The sequence below is a fragment of the Thunnus maccoyii genome, chromosome 16 (genome assembly GCF_910596095.1).
Source record: "Thunnus maccoyii chromosome 16, fThuMac1.1, whole genome shotgun sequence".
Classification (NCBI taxonomy): Eukaryota; Metazoa; Chordata; class Actinopteri; order Scombriformes; family Scombridae; genus Thunnus; species Thunnus maccoyii.
Window position 1 is genome coordinate 16,238,478 of NC_056548.1, and position 26,874 is coordinate 16,265,351.

The window sequence follows — 26,874 nt, forward strand, 5'->3', positions numbered from 1 at the left end:
GCAGCCGTTTGAATCTTCATGGATGTTATTATGAGAGCTTTTACATCCATGTTTGAATTACATAATGAAGAATTGTATTATAATTACTAAATAACCTTCATTAAAATGTGAAATGAGTATCTAATAATAATGAATGAAGTCTATTTCAAGTTTTTACTTAAAAGACGGGTTCACAATTTTTAGGTATATCTTAACCCTTAAACAGGCAACGTGCACCAGGAGATACACATTCTTTAACATCCTGTTGGGGGCATATTTGAAGGTTTTCACCCAATCAAGTTACCATTTATCAAAAGTTTTATCTAGTACTGGTATGCAGGTCACATGACTTTGTTCAGGTTATCTGTCGTTTATTTGTCAGCCTGATCAGAAATGTTCATGGCCGCCAATGGTACAGGACATGCTTACCAGGCGGTAAGTAATTATATTTTAATCATAGTTATTTTCAATAAAACAATATAAATTTATAACACTAACTATGACTAATGTCTTAATATGCTGATGAAGAAAAAATGTCTAAAGGTGTTCACGGTGTTATTCAGCAACTTTTGAAATGTATGTATCCCACTAGATACGTTGCCAGATTAGGGGTAAAAAAAAATTGGTCAATGTGTAGTATTCAAACTTTTGTTTCAAACTGGACCACATGTTATTTTCACTGCAAAAACAGATATTATCATGCACAGGTATGTACATTATGACAATATACCAATTTTATTTTACACACACACACACACACACACACACACGCACACACATATATACATATATACACATACATACATATATATGTGTGTGTGTGCGTGTATATATGTATGTGTGTATATTTATATTTATATTTATATTTATATTAGGAGTGTGCCCGAATACAAATATTTTATTTGGCAAAGCACAAATAGTGGGTTTTTAATGAATATTTGTTTCATAGAAATATTTTAGAAATTATTTGTTATCGGGAAGAAAAAAATTCCTTGTCAAATACCAGCGTGCAGGTCGGTTACATCCTATGTCAGTGTCTCTCCTCTGCTCCGCTGTTATGTCTATCAGCAGATCTCAATTAGGGGAGTCACATCCACCTGCTACATGACGCATATTTCCTTTTTTGGACATCACTCCTGGAGTTGGGGGTGTTCCCCAGAGATAAAGCTGAGCCACTGACACACACGAAGTGCTCCTAAGGGATTCTCCATAACCTGTTGTTCCTCCTCTCCTTTCCACAAAGTTAGGTTGCAAAAAATAGGCAATAAATGAAAAGTGCAAAGCAAGAATCGCCTTTTAAGTTCTTCCCTACACGTTATATGCTGTGCTGTCTGTGTGTTATGGTGTATAAATAGGTAGAGGTCTGTCTGCAATGAGGTGATGAGTAAAGTTTTAGCTCAGTAGTCAGCACAGTCGTCTATGATCTGGGAGAGTCCAGTTTGAGACTCGGAGTGGAGACCTCCTTCGTAAGGTAGTTTATTTATGAACACTTATTGTAATACTTTAATTTTGTAAAATTAAAAGCGCATCTTGGTGCCATCATGTTGGCACGGTGTTGGTAGTCATGTCTGGTATTTTGCTAACCTCAGTTGCTTTTGGTTGGTCAGGTGGGAAACTGCGTGCCAAGGTTTTGGTCTCAAGAACATAGCACTGAGCTTCAGTATTTTGGGGAAAAGAGATAGGTACACCGGTAGACCTTCAGGATAGGTATACTGGCAGAGGCCGGTGTACTTGAAGTCAATCAATGGCTTGAATCAGTTGAGATGGTTGTTCATTTGAGTGTGCCTTGTCCTTTTTAGAATCGGTAGAATTGATAGAACTGGATTGGAAGAACTGGGTGGTAGCCTATACTTTGATAGAAATGATGAAATCAGTTTAAAAACTAGTATGTGTGATGTTAATGACCAGGGAAACAAAAATATATCACTTCTCTTCATCAAATAAAACATCAAAATGTTTACCATTATGACCATTTTTATACCTTAATAGGGCAACATATCCTGAGAGATACAACTCATAAAATCCAAAGTATACAAAATATTTAGAAAATTTGTGTTGAAATGTTTTACTTAGGTGCAAATGAGATAAGTAATAAGTAATAACATTGAATTATTTTTTACAACTCATTTTCCACTTCTGCCTGTTTGAGGGTTAAAACAACAGTCAGGTACCCAAATGAAATTGAAACAGGTTTTTCTTGAAATCAGGAATAACCAGAGGGGAGCTGACGTGTTATTTATGGAGGCAGGATTAGGAAATAGGGATAAATTACATTTCATGAATCAGAAATCGGATGATTTTAATGCTATTGTTCTGCCCACTCGATACAGTGAGTGGTCCGCCAGTAAAACCAAGAGAGAAAAGAAAGAAAGAAAAGAAAAACCCTTCAAATATATTGTTATAATTCAGAGAGGGAGACATTGAGAAATACAGGACATGAGACAGGGCAGAAATTGAGTTTAAAATCATTACTGAGCAGGACAGGACTTCAGGGAAATGCATATGGTACAGTAGGTGGCGGTATGCACCTTTAAAGTTGGTTTGCGAGCCGCCAATAAAAACAAAGAAGAAGAAGAAGAAGGACTTAATGTTATTTTCGTGGTTGTTTTGCCACAGGTGGTAAATGTGTTGAGAATGATTGTTAAGGAGACTGTGAGAAAGATGCAGAGTGTCTTTGCAAAGGGAAACATACAGCATGGGAAGATAACTGTTCAAAGAGAGTAAGGGAAGCAGAAATAATCAGTGTCAGATCTAAGACTTAAGCATGAGGAAGTAGGTAAGAAATATTATGATGTGGGACAAGAAGCAAAGGAGGACAAATCAGTCATGAGGCATGATGAGTTTTGCCTTTTGAAAGGATCAGGTGAAGTTTTTGACAATGGTAATTAACTGTACTGCTGGCGTAGAAAGAAAATATGAGGAAATTGACATAATTGTAGATGCAGCAAGGAGATTTCTAGGTGTCGTGGGAGTTTCCGGAGAAGGTGTGCAGCAGATGTTGAGAGAAGCTTTCCGTTTCTCTCAAACACCTGAAAAAGAGTGGGAGAGGGGTGCAATCAGATTATTTCATTTAGTCAGTGGATATTTTAGTTTAAATCCAGTAGGTGGCGGTATGCACCTTTAAGGTTGGCTTACATCCGCCAATAAACACAACGAAGAAGAAGAGTAAGCAGGAAATATTTTAGTCTGAACTATCGCTAGCTTTATGTGTCGTTCAAGTTAGATGACATCGAAATTGAAAGGAGGTGTTAGAGTTGTTTTTTTTTGTTTTATTTATACAAACAATTGTTTTAAACCAGGCCGTTCTCACTTCGCGTATATTTTGGATATAAAGTGTTTTAAAGGCTCTTGAAGCGGTGACAGAACTGATGCAACATGTCAGCAGCTGCTGTCAATAGGTGTTTTCTATCAGCTCTGAGGAGACACACAGGCTGTCAGATCCGTGGACTAAACTCTGCGGCAGAGAGGACAGTCAGCCGCGTGTCCTCTGTCTGGACATGTAGCCACAGAGGAGCAGAGGGACACACCAGCCTGGACAGGAGAGCTGCAGCCGGGTACAGGAGGAGAGGTGGTCGGGACAGCAGCAGCTCTCTTCTCCTGTCTGTGTCGGTGGGTTTGGGGCTGTGTGGTGCGGCGCTTCTGGACAGAAAAGAAGACGAAGAAGAAGAAGAAAAAGTGGACGACAGAGGCGCCTCAGTATCCCAGAGGTTTCTTGAACTCATCCTGCCATCAGCTCACTGTGCCTCCCCCTTTAAACCTGACAGCCCCCGGTATAAATACAACTTTATTGCAGATGTGGTCGAGAAATCCACTCCAGCTGTTGTTTACATTGAGATAGTGGGCAGGTGAGCAGTCAATTAAGGTGTTATAAATTTAATAATCTACACACTGATTTATTTGGATAAAAACATATATAGTGGGGTCCAAAAGTCAGAAACTGGGAAAGTGGTCTCTGACTTTTGGACCCCAGTGTATCTACAGTATATCACAACTTAAATACAAGAACAGCTACTTGTTTTCAGATTCAGTTGCTATTAATAATAAGTCCAATGAATCTGTAATTCATGATGGACTTTTTGTCATCTGATTTGATAAATGACACCTGATGATGAATCAGTATAAATATAATTGTAAGCTGATGTCCTACCTGGCAGGTGTTACACCAAATTCTGTGACCTGTTTAGCCAGTGCAAGTGTTTGATAGGTGTTACCAGAAAAGAAGCCCCCATATTATTTGGATATGGTCATACATTTTGACCGCAGTTACTAAAAATTGTGACCCCATAACATTCAGATCTACAGAGGTCTGTCTGTAGAGCACCAACATCTAACCTGACACCTTGTGTCCACCAGTGTCACAACTATCAAAACTTGCAACACTATCTAAATATTATTGGGACACCTATTTTGGTAACATTTATTAAAATGAAGTATGTGATTGTATGATTTTTTTTATTTTTTTTAAGAAAAACTTGCAGTAACAACTTGTCAACAGAAACGTATGTGTCACAGAGTTTGGTGTAACACTTGTACAGTAGGACTGCAGTTGAAGATTATTATCAGTATCAAGTTGATAATTTATCATATAAGGTGCCAAAGGTCCATCATAAATTATAGCCTCACAATTTCTCGTCACTTGTTACTGGTAACACCTGAAAAATCCTGAGTGTTGTTTTAAGACAGACTTGAAAAATTGTGAATCTACTTTAATGCTTTAAAACAGCAAACATTTATTGTGACATAAGAAATATAGAGTAACAGGTTATAATTATTATAATTTGTTATTTCTGTCAAATAATCAACTAATTAAAGTCTTAAGCACTAAAAAACATCTTTAGTCATGAGTATTGACAATCAGTAGATTGCCAGACTGGATAACCAATTGGCCCTCAAAAGCCTCAGGTTCACTGGGAGGGTATCAGTTGTGTTAAGGTGATTAACTTTGTCTACAAACATGGGAGTGTGCTCTATTAACAGCACTTTATCAGCTGGCATTAGAAGGGCCTTATGACATGTTCTGCTTACCTCATCGTGCTGATGCTGCCTGTTTGTTCTCTTGAACCAGAAGTGAAAGGCAAAAATGATATTTTGATTTTCCTCTGTGTGCAGAGTTTTTTAGTTTTCCTCTGAAGCCAAATATGACCACCAGCTTTTACTGTTTTACAGGAACCCATTTTCAGGACGGGAAGTCCCAGTGTCCAATGGCTCTGGTTTCATTATCAGCAGCGACGGTCTCATTGTCACCAATGCTCATGTTGTGGCCAACAAGAGAGGCGTCCGGGTGAAGCTCACCAATGGAGAGATGTACAATGCTACTGTGCAAGATGTTGACCCAGTGGCGGACATCGCCACCATCAAAATCACTGCCAAGGTGAGAAAAAAACTAGGATAATATCTGCTCATGCCTATATGTTTATGTTTTTATTAGTGGGCTCCTGTTAGCTTGCATCACAGTGGTTGCTAATTTTCCTGGAGTCTACACATTAACACACAGCTCCTCACCACAGACACTGTGACAGAGAAATCAGAGAAAGTAAAGTAAATAAAATCAAGATAAAGGACAATAGTAACAAAGCTAAAATATGATCAAAATTAGTGACATTTATGTGGCATTTTAATGAGAAAACTTATGCTTTGTTCTTGTGACTGTATCTATCCATTAAAGGAGGGAATCTGTATGTATGTATGTCCTTTGCGTATCTCTTGAACCGTTCATCGGATCAACTCCACCCATGGTGGGTGTAATGCTGAGGACCCAAGGAAGTGCAGTGTTGAGTGTGAAGTTGTTTTGACATGCAACACGTATAATAAATTTTGAATAAACAAGCTAACAGTGAGCTGCACAGCTCCGTGTCTGAGTGCAACAGGGACTGTTTGATACAAACACTGTCACATCACAGCAGTGCGGGGCTTCTAGGCTCTGACTCGCTGAGCAGGACAGAGGCCCTCACCCCGCCCAGTTAAACTGCCAGAGAGAGAAGAACAAGCATACACAGGAGAAAAAAAACAGAGGCGGAGGCAGTAAAACTAGCCAATAGGAGCACAGACATGTTTGATTGGCAGCAGAATCAACCAATGGAAGGCCGTAAATGGCTTCTATGGTTCAACCTCAGTTTAGTCTCACTGGTGAAGTCTCTGCATTAAAATCATTTGATTTATTAATTCCTTATCATTTTAATATATACATTTGTCAGTTGATACATATTTATATGGTTCTTGAGAAATAATAAGCAATCAGCCCGTTCCGAACAGGCGCTGCACTAGTATAGTATAAATTCTAATATATTGTGAAGTTTTGCTATTTGTCCTCAAGGGGGCATGTTTATCTCTTAGATGACAAAAAAGTGCCCGTAAGCGTACAGTATATAAAACAATAAGGGTCAAGTTCCTCTCATACATCAGAGCATTGAACCTCTTTTGTGTAATCAGTTAAATTTTTCTAATAAAAATAACATTCATACAATCTAATGAAACAACATAAAAGCAAAGCTCATTAGCAGTCTTCTGTTTGTCCCATCGATAACGACTGAAAGAAAAGACTTCTCTATGTAGAAGACTCTTTGTTGCAATGTGTTGTATGCTGTATTGTGATAGAAAAGCAAAAGGTTAATCCAACATCTGTATATGACATCTGTTAAACTGCTCTTTGTCCCTGCTTCCTCTCCTCTGACATGCAGAATCCTTTGCCCACGCTCACACTTGGTCGGTCAGCTGATATCCGACAAGGAGAGTTTGTGGTTGCGATGGGAAGTCCGTTCGCCTTAAAGAATACAATCACATCAGGAATCATCAGCTCGGTACAGAGAGGCAGTAAGGAGCTGGGCCTGTCCAACTCCAACATGGAGTACATCCAGACTGATGCAACAATTGATGTGAGTTTTTCCACTATAATGCTATATATTAAGGTGTGTGTGTATATACTTTTTATGTATGCATTTTCACTTTAAAATAATTTGTTTTAATGTAGTGTCTGGTACAAATGTGTGATGAGTAATCAAAAATACGCAGACTCTGAGCTTAAGAGAACTGAGCTTACTGTGACTCAGAAATGTGTCATATACTTCCGAGTGTCACGTGTGACATATTTGTTTTACAGTTTGGAAACTCCGGAGGGCCCCTCATTAATTTGGTGAGTCAGTGATCCTGTTGAAATGTTGCCAAACCTGCTCTGGCTGCTGTGACGTTAAACATTTGACTGTACAGAGGATTTTTAAGGAAGGGTTAAATGTACTACACATACAGCTTTTTGTCAGTTGTTGTGGTATATGCATTGTATATACTGTATAGTGGGTGTTTGTACATTATGTATTTGTGTTTGATTACAGAAAATGAGAGATTTTATCACAGACTAATAGTATTTGTGCGAATAATGTTCAAGCATCCTATCACTATCAGTAAAACCACTAACTACTTTACACTGGCAATTACCTATTAGGTCGTATCTCATGCGTTACATTATCTGAACGCCTCATCTTTTATCTAATTAGGACGGTGAAGTCATCGGTATAAACACCATGAAGGTCACTGCAGGGATCTCCTTCGCTATTCCATCTGATCGCCTGAGACTTTTCCTGGATCAAGCAGCAAAAAGAAAGAGTAAAAACGAAAAGCCACACAAAACACCCTGTTTCTCTCTCTCTTCCATATTCTCTAAAGCCTCCAACTGCGTACTTGCCTGTCTTTATAAAAGATAAGTGAGAGAATCAGATGTTGCAAAAGAAATTATACTCATACCCTGTTTTTCCCATTTTCTCTTAGATTCCTGGTTTGGTGAGTCAGACACTAAGCGGCGGTACATTGGCGTTATGATGCTGACACTGACTCAGAGGTAAGTGCTTAAGCATCAGTAGTGCCTGCGGTCAAACAGCACAGTCTAGTTAGAGCAGCACTCTAATATGTTTTTTTTTTGTTTTGTCCTGTTGCTGTAGCATCATCGCTGAGCTGAAGTTGAGAGACCCGACCTTCCCTGATGTGACACATGGCATCCTGATCCACAGAGTCATCTTGGGCTCCCCAGCAAACAGGTAAGCTACTGTGGGTTTAGATGTGTGGTAAAGGATCTTCCTGCTCTTGTGGTTGAATATTTATCTTGTATGTTTCATAGTATTTTTCTTTAAGTCAGATTTAGATAAAAGTCAGTCAGCTTATAGACCAACTGAATATGGACTAGTAAGAAAATTTAACCTGCACACAGGCATTGTGAGTGAGTATTTGAACAGTAGGCAAAGTATTTAGCACGTATGATGAATTGTTGTTAACCCACAGTGCTGTCATCTTTGTTTCAGAGCTGGCATGTTACCGGGAGACGTTGTGGTGGAGATCAACGGGGTGAAGGTGTACACCTCAGAGGAGATCTACCAGGCCGTCCGCAGCAGTGACAAAATCACCATGGTGGTACAAAGAGGACAAGAATTGCTTCAACTGCAAATGACACCTGAATACACAGAGTGACACTAACCTGACGGACAAACAGCCACGTCACTAATTCATGTCTACAAAAAGACTATGTGAAAGAGTTTTTTTAACTTATGATTTTGTTGTTGGGTTACAGTTTTTGATGATTTGTTAAATATGTTGATACTGTATGGTAAATGAGTTATAAGACTGCGTTTACCGCCTCTGAAGCAGTCTGTGAGATTTTTCTTAGTTTGAACCATGATGTCAGGACCTGAAGACTTGGATGGATTACCAAATATCCCAGTTTTTATTCTTGGGTTTGTTAAAGTACATTAACAACAGTATTGTCTTAGTTTCTAGTAACTTCTATCTGGTGGAATAGCAAAACTACTGTTTCATGATATGATTTGTGTTTCTGCCACCTAACATGCAGTGTTTGTAAAGTGCAAGTTAATGAAACTTGAAACAATATACTTTAATAAAGCCATTTAATGTTAGACAGCAACAAGAAGCATGAGAGACCCACATATATGGCATGGACCAACAGTATTAAACTGACTACTTATTAACACAGCAAACAAGTTTGACAACTCACGAATGCTGCTAGGATGACGATGATCACACAGGTAAAATATGAGTTTTTGAGATCCCACTTATTTAAACTGGACTGTTTTGATTATGTCACACAGTAAAAGTAAAAACCAAAAACATGAATTCATTTCATAATAGAGAAAAATCTTTCATGATAAGAAGCTAACAAAAAGGTGAACAGATTTAATTTTGACAGTAAAAGTCAAAGCTGTGAAGCTGAACTGAGTAAATTAAAATTTCCCTGGTATATGTACAGTAACACACACTTACAGTAAAGTAATATAGTGAAATGTACTGGACTGCTACACAATTAAATGCATTTACCTCAAAGACTGATAGCTATTAAATGGAGATAACATTCAAACCACCTTAGGTTTAAACAATATGTTCATACTTCTGGACTAAAGACATCTTGTTAGGTACGAGTTCTACAACATACAAGTATGGGAGGAAAAATAAAATTGTTCAAATCCCATTAAAACTACTTTAAAAAGGCTTAATATATATTGCTGGTAATATTTTTCTTTTTAAGAAAATATAAATTGTGCGACTGAAGCTTACAATACACTGCTGGCAGTAGCGCCAGGTTCTGTGGTGACCTGCTGGAAGAGGGTCATCTGTAGAGGCGCTGTGTGCTGACAGACTCCCCGGAAGAGAGAAAAAACAAAACAATAACAAACAATTGGACATCTTATGATGCCTGAATCCCTTGCACCAAAACCCAGATGCTGCTATGGTGTTTGTCACGGTGGAATGCTGCGGAAATCACATGATGTGCGCAAACAGCAGCCAAACTATAATCAAACTCATACAGATACATAAATAAGGGGCAGTAGGGTAGAGTTAGGTAAGGGGGATGAGGAGGGGGGGAGGCTTTGGAGAGGGAGTGACAGTGTGAGGGAAAAACTGTAGTGTCCAGTCTAGTCCAGCAGTGAGCAGGATAAGCATTGACTCAGTTGACATGGTCCAGAGCGCGCAGCAGCTCCTCCCCCTGCAGCAGGTACTGGCGACCCTGTAAGGGGGCGTTGACCTCGCAGTCGTAGCGGGTGAGCTGTGGCAGGGTGAAGGGGGAACTGGTGCCCTCTGACGTGCTGCCAAGCAGACGACTCGCCAAATCTTAAAGAGAGAACAAGAAACATTAGACTTCTGATTCTTGTGATGTTAAGTGTCAGTATAAAGTATTTACAACACATCTAGTTTACTCACCTGAAGGCAGCAGAAGTATGGTCCTGGTTGTGCCGGAGTCTGAGGCCTTCAGCTTTTTGCCCTGCTCCAGTTGCTCCTGCAAAGATCCCTGGAAAAAAAAAAAATCATCAAATACATAAACTCAAATTCACAGTCTGTAAATGTGAAGTCTGATCTGTGAATCAGGTGTGGATGCGGAGGTCTTACATTTCCAAATATCTCCCTTATGTCACCCAGTTTTCTTTTGCGCTGTGCATTCTGGGCTGCCAGAGTCCTGAGGGAGACTTCTTTGTCCAACTGTGGGGTCCTGCAGCACAGTAATAATGATGCTTAGCAACCTCATAAAAGGCCATCTAAATATGTTTTATTACATAAACATGATGAAAACTTTACCTCTTAGCAATGATGGTGGCAAGATTAGGGGGGTTTACTGGTTCGGGTGGTGCTGGGGAAGAGGTCTGACTGCCTGGTGAGCTGAAGGGGGAGTTGGGATAGCTGGGGACTTCCTGTGCGACGTGGAGAGGAGAGCTTTCAAGGGATTTGACTGGTCCACAAGAAAGAGGCTCATCTGGGGTCAAACTGCGCAGCTGGAAGTCATCATCCATGGGGATGTAGGGTGCTAACATCTCCAGATCCAAGTCGTCTATTGCCTTGAAGTGAGGAAAAAAAGGTTTGATTATTCTGAATACAGACAGGTTTTCATTTATTAGATCAACTATGATCTATTACAGTGATCTCTCTCTCCTGGAATTGTTACCTGTTTGGTGAAGGGTGTCTTGGGTTGTGTATCAATGGCAAACAGCTTCTCCACCAAGTCTAGTTTGAAATCTGAGCTCATATCCGACTCAATGGGGAAACAAAAGTCCAATGGGCTGTCAGGCTGAAGAGGAGAGACACAGGTCAGAACATATTATTAAATGCACTAAGGGCTTGTTGTCTGTGCAGAAAAAAGCCAATAATGGATTTCAGTCAGTCTTACCTCTGAGGGGCTCTGGCTGGTTGATGTGGTGGACGGGGTTGGAGCAAAGCTCTCAGTTTTTGTGTCCTCAGAGGCGGTGGTGGTGACATGGAGAGGCTCACTGGGCGGCAGAGGGGAAAGAGGCAGAGCCAGCTTGTCACTGGTGGAGGGAAGCATTACATCGTTGTAGAGAGGGACATCCTTCAGCAGCTGGATCTCTGAATCTGTACCACAGGACAGAATGTGATTAGAGTGCTTTATCACCCTGAATATAAACACTGAAGAGACATTTGTGAGTTTAATTGAGTGCACGAACCAGGGCAGCCAAAGTCCAGGGAGATGATTGTGTCTCCGGCGGCTGGGGCCAGCAGGGTAAGGGCCTCAGGCTCTTCCTTCAGCTGATCATACAGGCTAACCAACGGCTTGGCATCAGCCGCCTGGGTGAACAGCTTGACCACATCCAGCTCCGGGGCCTTCTCCTCCTCCTTCTGCAGGATCGGTGACATGTCTGGCTGGCTGATCTCGACCACAGCCTTCTCCTCTTCCTGCTGCTCCTCCTTCACTGGCTTCACATCCTCGGTCTGCTCCAGAGACATGATCAGTTTCTCCTCCTGGATGCCACTGTAGAAGAAGAGAAACATGACACAGTTATGGTGCTGTACGATTGCCCTCACTGCCATTTCTCTGAAAACAACTCAGTTAGAACTGGAGAGAACATCATCATTTTTATTTTCAGCATCATATACATGCAAATTCTTTAATAAAACAGTCTACTCTGAAAGTACTGACTCTCTAGTACCTGAGCACAAAGTTGACACAGACAACACACTGTGGCTGAGAGTTCTTGTTGTTGTAGATGACAGTGGCCTGGGTTTCCACCCACACAAAGCCTCCTCTCTTGGCTAACATCCGGTATTGGCCTGTGGTGACTTGGCCCTTTGCGAACACTAAGAGCAAAAAGAGACAAAAAGGGGAAAAAATTAGAAAAAATTTGGTTTGGGACAAAATGACACAGCTGGAGTTCGTTCTAGACTTGCGAGACATTCCGAGTTTCAATTTACAGGAAGTCCCATGCACTCTTTGTGGTTATGCTTACAGTTGTGGTGAGTCTTGGTGAGATGGTCTGAGTCTAGAGCATGATAGTACTCATACACAGAACGATTCAGCAGGTCCTCTGGATCGTAACCCATCAGCTCAGTGATCCTGGAGAAGGAAAATAAAAAGGTGAATGTTTCCATCGACCCACGAAGGGAAGTTAGAGATCAAGCTTCTGCAGTATCTACACTGACCACTAGGTGGCTCAGTATGACTATACTTTAACAGCCTCAGCAATAATAGTCAATGAAAAGTACAAAGTCAGATTAAGAAGCTGAATCTTGTTTGATCCGTGTTAAGCTTTTTAAGCACAGAACATTCACTCAGAAAGGCAAACTCACCTCTCGTCACAATATGTGAACTTCATGTCCATCGTGTGGCGGCTGAGAAAGGTCTTGGTGTCCAGAGGGACCTCAATGTTGGAGGGGTGTGGGATGGGGTCGCAGATCAAAACCAGGTAAGGGACAGGTGGCTCCTTGTGGCCGTTGGGAGTCTGCTCAGTGTGGCTGTCATATAAGCGCACATGACCTGAGCAGTGGAGCACCTGGAGCGAGAAAACGAGATCAGGAGGGTCATAACACTTTATGACTTCCAGACTGCAATGATGATTAATGATCTCCTAATGCAGCAGACAGATGATTATTAGACTAATAAATACATTTGTTCAGACGTTCAAATAATATAATGACTCCGTGTTTTGGGCATGGGGGTCACTTTTGTGTCATTTACACAACAGCTGCATTTAGTGCTGCAGCATTAGTTGCATAATTGTGTAATAATTACAGATTCTTCTGTATAAGCAAAATCAGTTAGTGTTTTCCTTGTTCATTTGTACTTTCGCAACATTAGAGTAACGTCAAACTGAGGTTAAATTTCACATCATTTGACAATATGAGTGTCAAGCAGTTAAGTCCTTTGAGTTCGTAATTAAGGCTTGCAAATATGTTAGGGTTCTTTCAATCCATAATGTTATAATAAATCTGCAATGCTTGAAGTTCATCATTATTAGATTTCTCCTTTACCTGCTTACTCAAATGCTTTTGGTCTTTTTGATAGGACTGATGCTTGATCCATAACAGACTGGCAATGGCTACATCTAATGTAGGTTTTCTATGTGTATATACATCAATTATTACACTGATGACTTAATCGATATTAAGACTGATTTACAGCATAATGGTGCATTTCCTTTGTACATTAGGTTATTAGATTACTACCAATAAAGACATTTGCTATAATGCAGTTTGTACATTCTAGTTTGTGGATGCAAACTGCAATTCTTAAGTCTCACATTATCATTATGACAAATGCTGAACTTATTTTACATTAAGTAGATCTTCACCAGTCAGCACTTAGAAAAAAATCCTGACTAAAATGATTCCAGCTGCTTACTTGCAGTATTGTGGGCTGAGGGTGTTGGAGAACAATTAAAAAACCCATTAACTGTCATTAAAGAGCATCCTGATGGCCTCATAACTGTAATGAGATTCAACATGCCATACAATATTGCAGGGAGCCATTCATATAATATTTAGAAAGTTATAAGAATAATCAAGAAGATATTTCACATTTTCAACACAGGCCTTTTAAAAATGTTTTTAGAAATAATTGCCCTCACTAGCAGCTCTAGTGTTGACAAACCTTCTTGCGCATGATGACTAATATTAGTAGTAAAAGTAGTAATCTATTATGTCGGGTTCATTTCCTCCATGTTTCCACTAACACCCACCTTCCATGTAGCCGACTTGACATTGACAGTGCGGCCTCTGCTTGTGAGAGTGCACTTCATTCGGAGGAAGAAGCTGCGCTCTGTGTTTTGTTCCTTGGTCTTTTTGGAGCCTGAAATCACACAAGCAGGGGGAGAAGCAGTTTAAACCAGCGTCTTCTGTTGTTCTGTCATTTCTGTGTTGACTATTAGCTTTTTTCGTGTGTGGTTTTTGTGGGTTTTAGTGTGACGTTCTGTTTCCCCAGCAGCTCCGTCAAATTGTAACACAGCTACAATGTTTGAGGTTGAATATAACCGGTGGCCAAAAGTTCACATTTGCATGCAGAGAAAAGATTAAGTTGTAAAACCTTTGCACTACGATGAGCTGCAGCAAGTTGAATAAAGGAAGTGGCATTACCAGCCGTTATGGCTGAGATAATATCAGCGTCTACTAAAGTGCAATTCCTGGCAAAAAAAGCCACGTTGCCCTCCAATTAGTGTTATGAAGTACATTTCAGAGGCAAGCACCAGAGTTTTAGCTAAATGAAAACAAATTCTGTCCACTGACTCAAAACAAAAACTGTGTTGTTCAAACGAAGCAGGAAATGTGCCAGTGATGTAGCGTACTCTTCCAGTAAAGCAGAGTGAAGGGTCACTGAAGTTCACACACTGGCCAAAGTACTGCGACCTCAGTGGGGACAATGATAACTTGTTCTGACAGCCTCCTAGTCTGTATTTGCCAGCTCAGAGTGAACTGGGCTCCCTGCTGACTGGAGCACTGGCAGACCTAACAGAGCGCTTGTGTGTGGCCGTCTCTCCATTAGAAACGTCCTATGATGCGACACTGCTCACTTTTGCTGTCTCTCACCTGTTCTGTGAACCAGCATCTCCCTCAGCTCCTCCTGGTCACAGGGATGTGTGAAGTCGAACACACTGTGTCCAGTCAGGTCAAACTGTGACAGAGTAAGAACAGTCCTTTCAACATTTATATGTACATGGAACAGCCATAGTGAACATTGTGTGAAGGTTTCCAACCTTTTCCCATCAAAAGCTTAATGTATCTGTTGCATAACACTGGAAAACAATCATTTCTTAGCCTTAAATTTTCTGTTTCAGGCTCCTTTCCTCACCAATCTTATGCTCTTTCATCATTTTTGAGATGCAAGTCAAATCATACAAACCTGTGCCAGCCCCAGGCACTTGTTGACATTCTCAGAGAGATAGATCATATCTCCGTCTTCAGACAGCACCATGAGAAAGCCTTCCAGAGCCTTTAGGTAGGAGCTGTTTAGTTGGATATCCAGCTCCGTTTCCTCTTCTGCCACTGGCTCATCTGGAGAAGATAACAGCGAAGGGGGGGGGGGGGGGGGGGGGGGGGCAATGGGAATGAGAGAGATAAAAGGAGGGTAGGGAAAGCGAAGCAAAGCATGAATTAAAGAAGCAGTCAAGACTCTATAAATCAGGCACAGTGCATTTATAGTGTCTGTTGCCTGAAGTACACGGTTGCGGGGCAGGACGCTGCAGTACAAAGAAAACACATTGTACCAACAGTTGTATCTGCAAAGGAATCTATATCTGCAGGTGTCTGAGTCAATTTCTTAGAACAGCTGACTCAGTGTCTATCACTGATTTCCTCTGCATGTAAAACTGTATTCTCTATTTTACTAACTCTCAATAGGGTGTCCTTTCTTTCCTCCAATAGATCCTTTAGATTTTTTAACTGTGGCTCCCTACAGCGCTAAAAAGGTATATATAATAAAAAATTAAATACAACAATTTGCACAATTCAGTTGACATTTGGGACTAAACTGAAGAAATACAGATGCGCCTACACCCCAAAGCTCGTCCACTGTGTCTACAACAATTACAGATACTAACCAGTGCTAAGAAGTTTTCTCATGCGCAGGTAGCTGATGATGAGTCTCATGATGGAGGCCTTGTCCAGACTGGAGCTGACACTGTGGGGCAGTGGCAGCTCCTGGGCCAGCTCGTAGAACACCTCCGACTCCTTCCCGCGCCGGCATCGTGCAGCATCCCTTGACTTCTCCTTCCTCCGCTCCGAACTCACTCTGCGGGAGACAGGTGGTGGGTCAGTTTGGTCACAGTTTGGTTCTGAACCTACTATGTACAGTACGAGAGGTGACATCCCTCCTTCCTGACCGAGTGTGTGCACAGAGACTGGTCAGCCACTGGGGGAAGGATGCAGCTGGAGTCTGCAACAGCCAAGCTACCGTCTGAACCCCCGTCAAACTCATTTACATACATGGCTATCTGCGATCGTCTTATTGGCTGTTGACCAATGAAAGTGGAGTAGACCCCCTTGGTGATTGGCTGGGGCGAGACAGGCATGGATTCTCCTGCTTGACTCTTGGTGCGCAGCCAAGCTACAGTGCGACACCAATCATTCAGACATTTACGAGCCTGGCTCAACAGATCTGAGGGGAGGAGAACGATAATATTGGCACACAACACAGAGCACATACAAACAGAGAGAGAGTGATACCTTCAACTACCAACACACACAACGTCATATTTTCTACTATTTTACATTAGTATCCCTCATAACTAGTTACTGCTCATACAAGCTCCATTTTAGATCAAGCATTTATCCAGGCATTTATCCCAGATCTGGCTAATGGACTCTCACCACACTGTAAACAAGACCGTAAGACCTGGCAGTAGTTTAGACTGACAAAGTGCTACTGACTTTAAAGGGACACAATAAGATTATTCTCTAGATTTTATGTCTCTTCTCACAATGGAAAAAGAAACCCTGTCTTTTAAACTAAGCACCAATGAGTTTTTATTTGCATTGTAAACTGGCTAAATCTTCAACATTAATGCATTAGTCTGCCTGTTTGTGAACCTGAATGTTGCTGAATTTCTACCATAACTCTCCTCACAACCACTATCTCATTACCTCAAATGCATTTAGATCACCGTGGAGCGGCATCACGGCAAAATGGATGACAGTTTAAAAGCCCTTGGCTCCGAAATGTACACCTAATTGAAATCGATTTGTTATGCACTTGCAGTATTGACCAAGGCCATATTGTTATTTGAAGCTCTCTGACAAAAATATGGACCACCTAACTAAAATTAGCCTACTGTGTATCAAACCACCTGGCAGGGTGGCAAGATAGGTTTCTTTTGGGTTTAGACCAAACTTTCCCATGGAATACAGATGTTTATACAAATTATATAATTACTCCTCCGGGGTATAAAGATCTAAATAAGTCTGAGCATGCCCTTTGTCTCTCAGGAAGGCAAAGACCTGGCACAGACCTAAGCCTCAGATAATTACTTGCAAGTCTGTAAACAAATGAGGGTTTCTTGCACCGACAAATAGCACAGGTGTCTCCCAACATGGTTGCACACAGTACAAAGAATGCATTAGGGGGTTGTGTCCAGATTGTGCAGAAAACAAACAGGAAAACTCAAATAGAAACCACTTGCTGGACGATGGCCCTATTTTTCATAGCAGACATTTTGAGGTCTGGTGTCAGGTATCACCGATACACATTAACAATGACTCTATTCTATTCAAGTGTCCCTGTAAGACAGTGCGATAGCCTGCACAGCACCACAACCTTGAAACTGAAGCAGCTAAATTGAATTCATAATTTTATTATTTACACCTGTGGTTTTCTCACTGTGACAACTCGACACACACCTATTTGATGAAAAACGCCTGCAGACACGAATTAAGTGCGACTGAGATTTTTGGAGGTGTGCTCATCAGCTCTTTCTCTCAAAGATGTTTATGTGTACTGTAATATAAACATGCTTTGACCCAGACTGTATTTACAGCTACAGGCACAAACATACATTCATCCACATGTTTTCACATTCGTCAATACCACTGACAAATATTTACAATATATTCTGTCAACCCCACAGGACAACCCCGCAGAATATCTGGACACCATGTAAGGTGATCACAGTGTTATGCAACCAGTTCTGTATTGCATCAACAAATTTCCCTCTCTCTAAGTCTGACTTTTGGCTCCTACCGTAACAACAATCATCAACAGGCTCTGCTGCTGAGTAAAATCCATTCATGTAAACGTCAATTCGTTTGTCAAATTATCACAAGCCATTGTAAACAAGGCACACAAATAGGTAATGTCCTCTCCCTGAACTAAGCCCCCAACTAAGCCTCTGTTGATCTAATGACAGATAAACTCTGTGCATTGTCCTACAGTGTTTGCTTCCGTACATGGTGTTACAGACTGTTGCCATTGCGCACTGTAAACACACTAGGATGCTAGATGATTGATAAGTACTAGCCATGCACAAACTGTATCCAAATCCTGTTCAAATGAAGTTTAGCTGTAGTATTCCCCTACGACACCACCGCTGAATACAGAGGTACAATACAAAGAAAGACATTTACCTAAACCCACATTCAACATGACAAGCAGCACAATGTTTCAGCCACTGTATGCATTGCTACGATACCAACGCTCTATAAACACCCCTGAGAAAAGGAGATGTAGTAAACTTATGTAAACTTGTAAAATCAAAACATCAAAATGGCAGTAGATCATGTCGAAAGCATAACCTGCTATTACTGAAGAAGTGTACAGCCCTGCAACTCAGGTGTCTGTCTAAAACAAATCCTTGTTGAGTAAAATTTCAGCTTTTTGTGCCTCCAACTTGAACAAACTGCTTTTATTCCTTAACATGAAACATGCAATGAAAACCAAAGCGTTCCCTTGATGTTAAAACAAAGGCGAGTAGAGAGGCCACCGTTACATAACGTGATTAATGCACATGGTCATGCATGCCCAGCAGTCCTCTGCTTGACAAGCTTCACTGCAAACACAATCACATTTATCACTTTAATTATACTCCTTTTGTTTTCTAATAAGAACGAGTACCATTATATAAAACAACATTTGTTGGAGTCGTTTACAGATGTGAAAAAGTGGACATACAAGAGATTAGTGGAAAAATAAACCAGTTTACAATGATCATTTATCATTATGGCCAGCAGTACACGGGTTGCTTGTGTATTTTGTTACTAGAGGCTGACCTATTTAAACTAGAGAAATATCCTCACTATCTGTCAGTCCTGTTTAGTTTGACAGCAAACATGGTCTTATCTATTATATAATTCAGTTCAGGGAAACACCATAACTAAAACCTCCCTGCAAAAAAAGAGAGAAAAGCAAAGTAATACTGAAAATATATTTAACATAACAGGCAAATGAAGCCAGAGCTCCACATTAACATTTTGAGGCACTTGTAAGACATTTCTTCTTTCACTTATCCAGGCATAAATGTCACTTGCCCCAGTAAACATAATGCTCTAACTTCCGTTTTACTGGACTTTAATGCTGTCGCCATCCGGGATGTGAAATATCAGATTTCCACATAATTAGAAAAATAACAAGTGTGCTGGTATTAGTTCAGTTTTTTACAAAAAGAGTGCAACACACAGCATTTTTCCTGCCTGGCTGCAGAAGAGTTAACCATAGCGTCTGGTTCAAAAGTAGTTTCGTTTCTTTATTATATCATTCACATTTACATTGACCGAGGTTAAACATGGAACATAGATATGATAATATTACAATAAGGTTTCCTATGACCTAGGCCCAAAAAATGTAAATGTAATTATTTACTGGTCAAAGCAAATTATGTAAAATGTGTGTTTACAGTACTTACTGACTGTCAGGTTTTGAAAGGGAATGGACTGTGTACAGTTTAGACAAATAGTCTAAACTGTACACATATTGCACTTGTTACGTTCATGGCTACACTGCAGCTAACTATATACTCTCTGGTCCATCCGCCAGCCTCATGGTCACACGTCCACTCTCTCTCAACCGCACACAACCTACGCACTGAGCTATCCCAGTCTGAGTTGGACGTATCGTGGGGGAAATGTGCATCCGTTTCAAGTCGGCATTCTGAATGTATTCATTTAACTTAATAGCAGAGTAACGAGAGGCACATAACGTGAAAACACACATTATTTGTTTGTTTATGACTTTTAACTTGTCCAGTGGGGCAAGTAAATTTCTCTTCCAGTTGTCCCACAAAAAGTCCACTTGTCCCAGACAAGCAGACAAGTCCTAATGTCGAGCCCTTGTCTGTACTGTAATGGATGAGCAAATGAATATTATGACCTATTTTGGTCGCTGATCGCCAGTCGCCATGCCTGTTCAATACTGAATGAGTTAGAGAAAACCCAGACATATTGCGCAGCTAGAACCAAATAAAAAAGGACATGGTGAAGCCCATGATGCCGCTGTACGTCTTTCACTGCCATTCCTCTGAGGAGAACTGTGGGAGAGTACAAAGCTCTCGTAAAGTGTGCACCAATGCCAAGCAGGGGGTCCTCCCCCGCTGCAACATATGCCTGTGTGATAGCTTCACACAGCCAGTGGGCCAAACGCTGTGGTTTTCCCTGAGAATGCTCTCTGTAATGCACAAACAGCTGCTGTGTCTGTCTGAGGCCTGCTGTGCATGCCACATAATGGAACAACGTGCGCACTGGACAGAGGCAATATGATGTTTCTTCCATCTCATTCCTGTGAGGAGGGGAAAAAATCCTTCCAAGGAAATAACTCCCTTGCTCTGAAAGAGCTAGTTAATGACTTTGGGCATGAACGCAGGATTCTGCCTCAGAGTGGCTGAGCTCCCCTCATCTCTGATAATGACACAAGACAGAGACTGAGAGCACACACAGATCGCTTACTCTTTTTGCCAAAGTCAGGGCTAAGAGATGTGCTGGGACATTAGTTTTACAGAGACTTGCATAAGTGGTTCAAAAGAGGGTTTCTCCAGAGCACGTAAAACCAGGGGTAATTCCTACTGTGGTGCCAAGGAGTGCATAACAGGTCGCCGTCTTCAGACTCCTTTTAAGTGCTTTATCAGCGGATGCGCAAAGAAAGATCTCTCTCCATAGCCTTTATGACAGGAGAATATGTTTTAACCGATTTAGATAGAGCCAGCTGGAGGGAAATTAACACATGAGATAGAGGGCACATAGTGGGATCTGTGCCCCTCTCCATACACCAGCACTAAAAAAGTAAACCATTACGTTTTGTAAGAGTCCATTGCAGGGTCTTTGCACCCTGAATAGTGCGAACTTCTTCAGGAGGCAAACATAACCTTTCCAAGCGCTGACGTTCAGGAGCCAAACCCACAATCCACTATCACTGGTAAGTGTCGAGCTGAGAGAGTGCATCTCTGCACCAAGGAAGTTGCCATGGTTTCCCCAACAGAAGCTATATCATTCATAGACATATATACATCTATATGTCTATGGTATCATTGTCGGAAACTACAACGCACTTGTGTGTTCTGGAGCCACCGGAATATCTGCTAAACCCTCTTCCTGAATACACGCTAAAAGGCGAGGAATCAGGAAAACTGAGGGAAAAGTGTAAAGGAGAGCTCTGGGCTACAGTCGGTGGGAGAAGGAATCCACTCCCCGTAGAGGAACGTCCCATGCACTTATGGAGAACCACAGTGCACTCTGTGCATTTTCTTGTGAGGTGAACCAATCCACTTCTGCTCTTCTGATCTTGTCCCACAACATTTGAATAAGTGTGGGATTTAGCCTTCATTTTGAGAGGGACCTCCGCGCAACATCAGATCTGAGATATAAACCACTCTGATGTAAGTACATATCGCCGGGAGGTCACTTCCGTCCGAAACAAACAATACATGGGTCAATACGTCAAGAGTATTGACCCATAAGACTGGTAAAAACTGGTATTTTGGGTAGTGGCAATTTCTCAATTGTCAAAACTACTGGATTTCTGGTCGCTGCTACTGGAGTGTGTCACCAGTTATAATTACAACAGGTTACTTATATGAATATAAGAGAAGCAAAGTCATGTTTCTGTTTATCTCAAAACGCAGTATACCAGCCTTTGTGTTTAAGGCTTTCAACTACAGTGGTGCCATAAAGTCTAAGATTACAGTGTGTAATAATAATTTATGATTCCCCGTAGAGATTCTTGTCTCCACTGCATCTTCACTGGGAGGTCAAAACGTCCTTGAAGCTTGTGAGGATTCAGTGCAAGGTAGGCTCTAGTCCTAGCAACAGACTCAAAATTGTCATCATGGTGAATTGTTCACCAAGCTAATTTAACTTGTATTCCCTCCTACTATGCTCCACTCCTGAGAAACATTACGACATCTGCTTACATTTGGCCAAAATACATCCACTAAGTCCATCCTATGAACTTCCTCCAAAAACAAAAAGAGCCTCTCAGTTGGAGTTCAGCAAGTTTGACTCACCAGACATGATGTACACATAAGTCTCCAACTGACCCTGCATTTTTATTTCCTTCAGCCTACTACAAAGCGCCATCTTTGACGTGTGTTCAGTGATGAAGAGGTTTTTGGAAATGTTAAAAATGCTCAAAGAGAAAAACTGACCTATATTTTGCATGACCACATGAAAGGGCTCATTCATACATGTGGCATTTCGCAAAGGTATTTTTACTGAAATGCGTCTGGGCGCATTTTGGATTAAATAACTTAATTCACTTTACAAGACTAAAGTGGAAGTATTTTAAGAACACACCCAAAGACAAAAGTTAGCGGAGCACCACACTCAAGCAATAACAAATGAGACCAGCTGACCAACACACACAGCAAAGAAAATAACTTGATCCACAATCAGCTTTATTCCTAAAGCCCTTCGCCTGTACAGCAGCTCTGAAAACGATGGCTTTCCCCAGCATTAGTCTTGCAGTAGAGAGGCTGCGCTCCACTGCTGGAGACAGAACTCTTTTTGCCTTCTACACACAGACCTACTTCTGTTTTAACAAAAACAGTCAACCTCTTTCATTTCTTCATTCTCATACAAGCTGAAGACTGTAAGATGCTTCCAAATTTATGCTGTTAAATCTTCAAACTCTCACACACTTTCCTCTGTTTTTTTCCATTCGTTAGACAGGAACCAGACCAGTTAGCTTAACTGTCAGTTATGTTTTATATTGCAGTTCAGTGGACTAAGGACAAGAGCAAATGGTTTGGTGTCATATTGAACTGGAGCAGGAACCTAAAAATAGTGCCCCCCTTTCTATTTATTGAATCAATAATCGGTTGTGAACTGAGTATCAAATCAAATCATGAGATTCCCAAAGTTCCCCACCCCTACATACAAGAGCCAAAAAGGCATTTAAGCTTAGGAATGCATCAGGGCTGGTCCAGGCATAACTTACTGGATTGTATTGGCTGAAATAAACCTGATCAGATGCTGATCCTTTCTTTGCTGTACTCTCCCCTGTGTTTTGTCCACCTCAACCTTTGAGGATTGTTGCCCTGCAGTGTGAGCATTTCATTGCATATAGGAGTGAATGTTAAGGGCTCACTAGTTTGACTGACTGACACCTGGATTGGCAAAAAACTCTGATATCAAATCTGATATCAAATCTTGTATTTCTCCTCTCTCTTATTAGCAAAGACAACTGTACATAACATTCAGGCAACAGCTTCTCATTTTTTGCTGGCGCTGACTGTTGCTTTCACTAGTTAAAATAACAAACATTGCAGGCTGCGGGTCATATCAGCTGTTGCTAATTAACAATAATTCCATCTTGATGTCAGGCCAAATGAAACTTGGCTGTAGTGGTATTTCCTTCAATTGTTTACAGCAAAAGACAGTCTTAGCAGATGCTTTCTGATATGAACCTTCATCTTCCAGCAAAGAACAATCTTCCAATTCACCAAACCACTCAGTCTTCCCAGTTAAATCTTTGTAAGCCTAAACCTCTTATTTAGGAAGAAGCCTTTGCATTTTTCTAAACATAGTAACATGCTAACTTGATCTGTTGCGAGGACATCCACAAAAATCAATGATTCAGCAGGCTGGTAAAAGCAACCCTTCAGCAACACATGATATCTTAATTTTTGTTTACAATCACAAAACATAAAAGGGAGAAAAAATGAGCACACAAGCAAAAAAAAAAAAAAAATACATGTAATAGCAAGTAACAATTTCTTTTTCAAGTTCCAACTAGCCTGCATACAAGTGGCAATTGTATTTGAGTGTCTCAGGGCAACCTGCAAATTGCCAGCCAGTGAATCGCTACACATTTGGCCACTCCTATTGACGTCAAATCCTGGTGATTAAGAGATGAGACAGAAATAATACCAAGGGACCTCATAGATACCAGCCAAAACAGCATTAAACCAGCCCACAACTTGTGATTCTTTTTGGTGATAGAGCTCCAAACATATGCAAATAATACGACTCAACTCTTTCATCCACTAGTGCATTACACCATCACCCTTCATATCATCTCAGTGGGTGTTTTGCAAAAACAAAACTATATGGATTACGTTCTCAATGTGGATAGAACAAGGATCTCAGATTAATTCCATCATTTTCTCAATTTATCTATTTGTTATCTAGTCTATTACATCGGAAACTTGTGAAAATGAGCATCTCAATTTCCCAGAGCCCATAATGGTCTTCAAATGGCTTTTTGGTTTTTAATTATGTAAGAAAGGGAGAAGGGGAAAAATACTTAAATGATTACTAGATAATCCAGATAGTAGCAGATTCATTTTCTATCAAACAAACAATTGACTAACTGTCTAATTGTTTCAGTTCTAAATTTTACTACTCTTGTCTCTTAAGACACTGCCAAGAAAACCTTGATACAAAGTTCATCCTCCCTGTATATTGTGTACCACTCCCTGTAAGAGACAATAACAGAGCAAAGCTTTTTATTATAGAGTCCTCTGTGGGAGAATATTACTGTTGCTGTTTAACCCCAGTCTGACTGCAGAGGAACCTTACATCCACTGCACACTTATATGACTCTGCTGATCACCTGTTGATCACTTTTACCTCTATTTTGATTATCTCATGGCTCGTGTATATACAAATTATCTTTTTCTACAGCAAATATTAATTAGCCACCGATTACTTTAAAGAAATAGGTCAAGAAAAACCTCATGAATGCCACCAACAATTTACATTCAACATAGACTCTTCCGGCTTGATTCACTGTTATTGCTCAATGACAACTAGCGCAGATACAACTTGTCAATCAGTCGGTTAGACAAATTTATTCCATTGTTGACCGCTCTCTGTTTATTGCTTTTCCGTATTTCATGAGATTATAATTTTAACAAACTGGACCTTTTTTCTTGTTGGTCTAACTAAATATGTACTTCTAACACCACTTTGGGCTCTGATAATTTGCAATAGTCAATTCTATTTTTTTCAGCATTATATACATTAAATAAATAATCACAAGTGATCAATTAATTTAAGATAAAGAAAGTTTTAAGCTGACCTGTTGTTGGCTGTCACCTCATAAACCTGACTCTTGAAAAACTATAGAAACCATTGTCGTGCTCCCTGTGGTATGTGGTATCACTAGTTCCCAAAACACTTTCACTATTTTTTTTTTTTTTTTTAAGTAGATAGACCTTCAAATGATGCTTTGGGCTTCGATACAGAAAAACCTAGGAGCCACTCTCAGTAGTTTTGGTAGCTACTTTAAGTCCCTAAAAAAGTTTTGTGGAATTAACAGGTTCATTTTAAAATGTAATAACAAACTTCCCTGTGAGATTATAGATATGTAGATAAAGCAGATTACCTCTCTATCCAAACTTTACTATAAACAGTTCAAGAAACAATCCAGAAACATAAAAGAGACTCAAACCAAGGCCATCCTCACTAATCCTTAAATATTTCATAAGAAACCACACACCAGCACTGATCACATGAACGCTGCCAGCTTTTTACTTTCAATTTTGACAAGTCAAACCTCATAGTACACCACTGTTTATATAGCTTACTATTAATAGGATATTTTGAAAAAAAGTGTCATATTCAAAACTTATGTAAATAACGTTAACACCAGCGTTAGTTAACTTACCTCTAACGATAGGAAGTCTCAACACTGACCATAAAAAATGTAGTTTTAACAATAACTGTCAGGGTAAAAATTCGTTTCAAAACATATTTAATCAAGGTAAACAGATAAAAATCAATCAAACTCGCTACTACCTGTATCAAATCGATAACGTTAGCTCCAGTCTAGGCTATTTCTATGCCTGCTAGCTAACTGTTAGCCACATGCTAACGATAATAGCGTCGCTAGCAAACGCATTTTGTCGAACAAACACGCTTTAACTAGCAGACAACCTTCAAATAAAGCCCACAACGTCACAACAATACTAGTGATCAAATCCCAAATGAAGACTAAAGTTGTTCAGTCCGCTTTTTAACAACGAGATAGCCTACTGCGCAGCATTAGCTAGCGTCAACATTACCTTTTCTTTTCGGGTACAATTCCTGTGTCCATGTCAGGACGAAAGGACCTGAGTTGAGTCTCTCTATCGGTATCAAGCTGTATCCGGGCCCGTCGAGAAATAAACCAAACTCCCACGATTTTTCGCTGACGTGAATCCGTAAACCCTCAAGCGGGTCACATAAGAGTTATCACTGTGTATATTTCGTCAAAGAAATGGAGCTTTCCTCCTGTAAACGCAGCTCGGTCGTTGACTCTTGAGTAGCTACAGTGCCACGCTGCAGAGAGGACAATGTTGCACCGGAGTGGCTCCTGACTCCGCCCCCTGCCTCTGCGGGTACGCGCAGTCACATGCCTGCCCCATCGAGAGCGCGCAGAAAGTACAAGCCACCTAGTGTACACCAGTGGTTCTCAACATTTTTTGGTGTCAAGGACCCCCATACTCATACACATCAGGCCGCGGACCCGTATTTGATAGGATCTAGTCTCAGGGATGCCCATCTGATAAGATTTAATTATTCCATAACTGTCTATATTGTAGATTGGCAGATTAGCAGTGAGGAGTGTGAAACTTATGAACAGAATAGTCATTCTTACACATTCTCTCATTGGGCTAACTTCTAGTCAATGAAATAATTGTGAACTTATTATTATTATTATTATTATTAATGTGTTGCTGTTAAAGGCCTTGTTTTGTAAGTATCACAGGGGAGAGGAAGACTGCC

At 40.6% G+C, this 26,874-nt stretch overlaps 2 protein-coding genes across 3 annotated transcripts; one reads left to right on the forward strand and one right to left on the reverse strand.

Moving 5' to 3' along the window:
• Positions 1-373: 373 nt before the first annotated feature.
• On the forward strand, positions 374-8,881 carry LOC121881350 (serine protease HTRA2, mitochondrial-like). Of its 2 annotated transcripts, none has more exons than XM_042389085.1 (8): positions 374-414; positions 5,146-5,350; positions 6,657-6,851; positions 7,076-7,108; positions 7,467-7,575; positions 7,738-7,807; positions 7,908-8,003; positions 8,265-8,881. In XM_042389085.1, exons 1-8 carry the CDS (start codon positions 389-391, stop codon positions 8,428-8,430), a joined length of 900 nt encoding a protein of 299 aa, XP_042245019.1. In that variant the 5' UTR covers positions 374-388; the 3' UTR covers positions 8,431-8,881. The 2 variants fall into 2 exon arrangements, with proteins under 2 accessions (XP_042245019.1, XP_042245018.1); XM_042389084.1 differs by lacking the exon at positions 374-414 and adding an exon at positions 2,547-3,824.
• Positions 8,848-26,470, reverse strand: hif1aa (hypoxia inducible factor 1 subunit alpha a). Its single transcript, XM_042389083.1, has 15 exons — positions 26,172-26,470; positions 15,789-15,979; positions 15,092-15,243; positions 14,779-14,863; positions 13,935-14,044; positions 12,547-12,749; positions 12,207-12,313; positions 11,910-12,057; positions 11,427-11,731; positions 11,132-11,334; positions 10,910-11,032; positions 10,546-10,802; positions 10,360-10,459; positions 10,174-10,261; positions 8,848-10,083 (listed from the first exon to the last, which is right to left on the reverse strand). The coding sequence occupies exons 1-15, from the start codon at positions 26,201-26,203 to the stop codon at positions 9,920-9,922; spliced, it is 2,268 nt and encodes a 755-aa protein (XP_042245017.1). The 5' UTR covers positions 26,204-26,470; the 3' UTR covers positions 8,848-9,919.
• Positions 26,471-26,874: the final 404 nt, after the last annotated feature.

What these genes read in the sequence shown, in the direction of transcription:
- LOC121881350 (XM_042389084.1), top strand. Translation starts at nt 3,355, where the DNA reads ATGTCAGCAGCTGCTGTCAATAGGTGTTTTCTATCAGCTCTGAGGAGA. An exon ending in TACATTGAGATAGTGGGCAG is followed by an intron (nt 3,825 to 5,145) that starts GTGAGCAGTCAA and finishes ACTGTTTTACAG; the next exon opens with GAACCCATTTTCAGGACGGG. An exon ending in GAGGGCCCCTCATTAATTTG is followed by an intron (nt 7,109 to 7,466) that starts GTGAGTCAGTGA and finishes TTATCTAATTAG; the next exon opens with GACGGTGAAGTCATCGGTAT.
- hif1aa (XM_042389083.1), bottom strand. Translation starts at nt 26,203, where the DNA reads ATGGACACAGGAATTGTACCCGAAAAGAAAAG. An exon ending in GAGAAAACTTCTTAGCACTG is followed by an intron (nt 15,244 to 15,788) that starts GTTAGTATCTGT and finishes TATCTTCTCCAG; the next exon opens with ATGAGCCAGTGGCAGAAGAG. An exon ending in AGTGCCTGGGGCTGGCACAG is followed by an intron (nt 14,864 to 15,091) that starts GTTTGTATGATT and finishes ACTCTGTCACAG; the next exon opens with TTTGACCTGACTGGACACAG.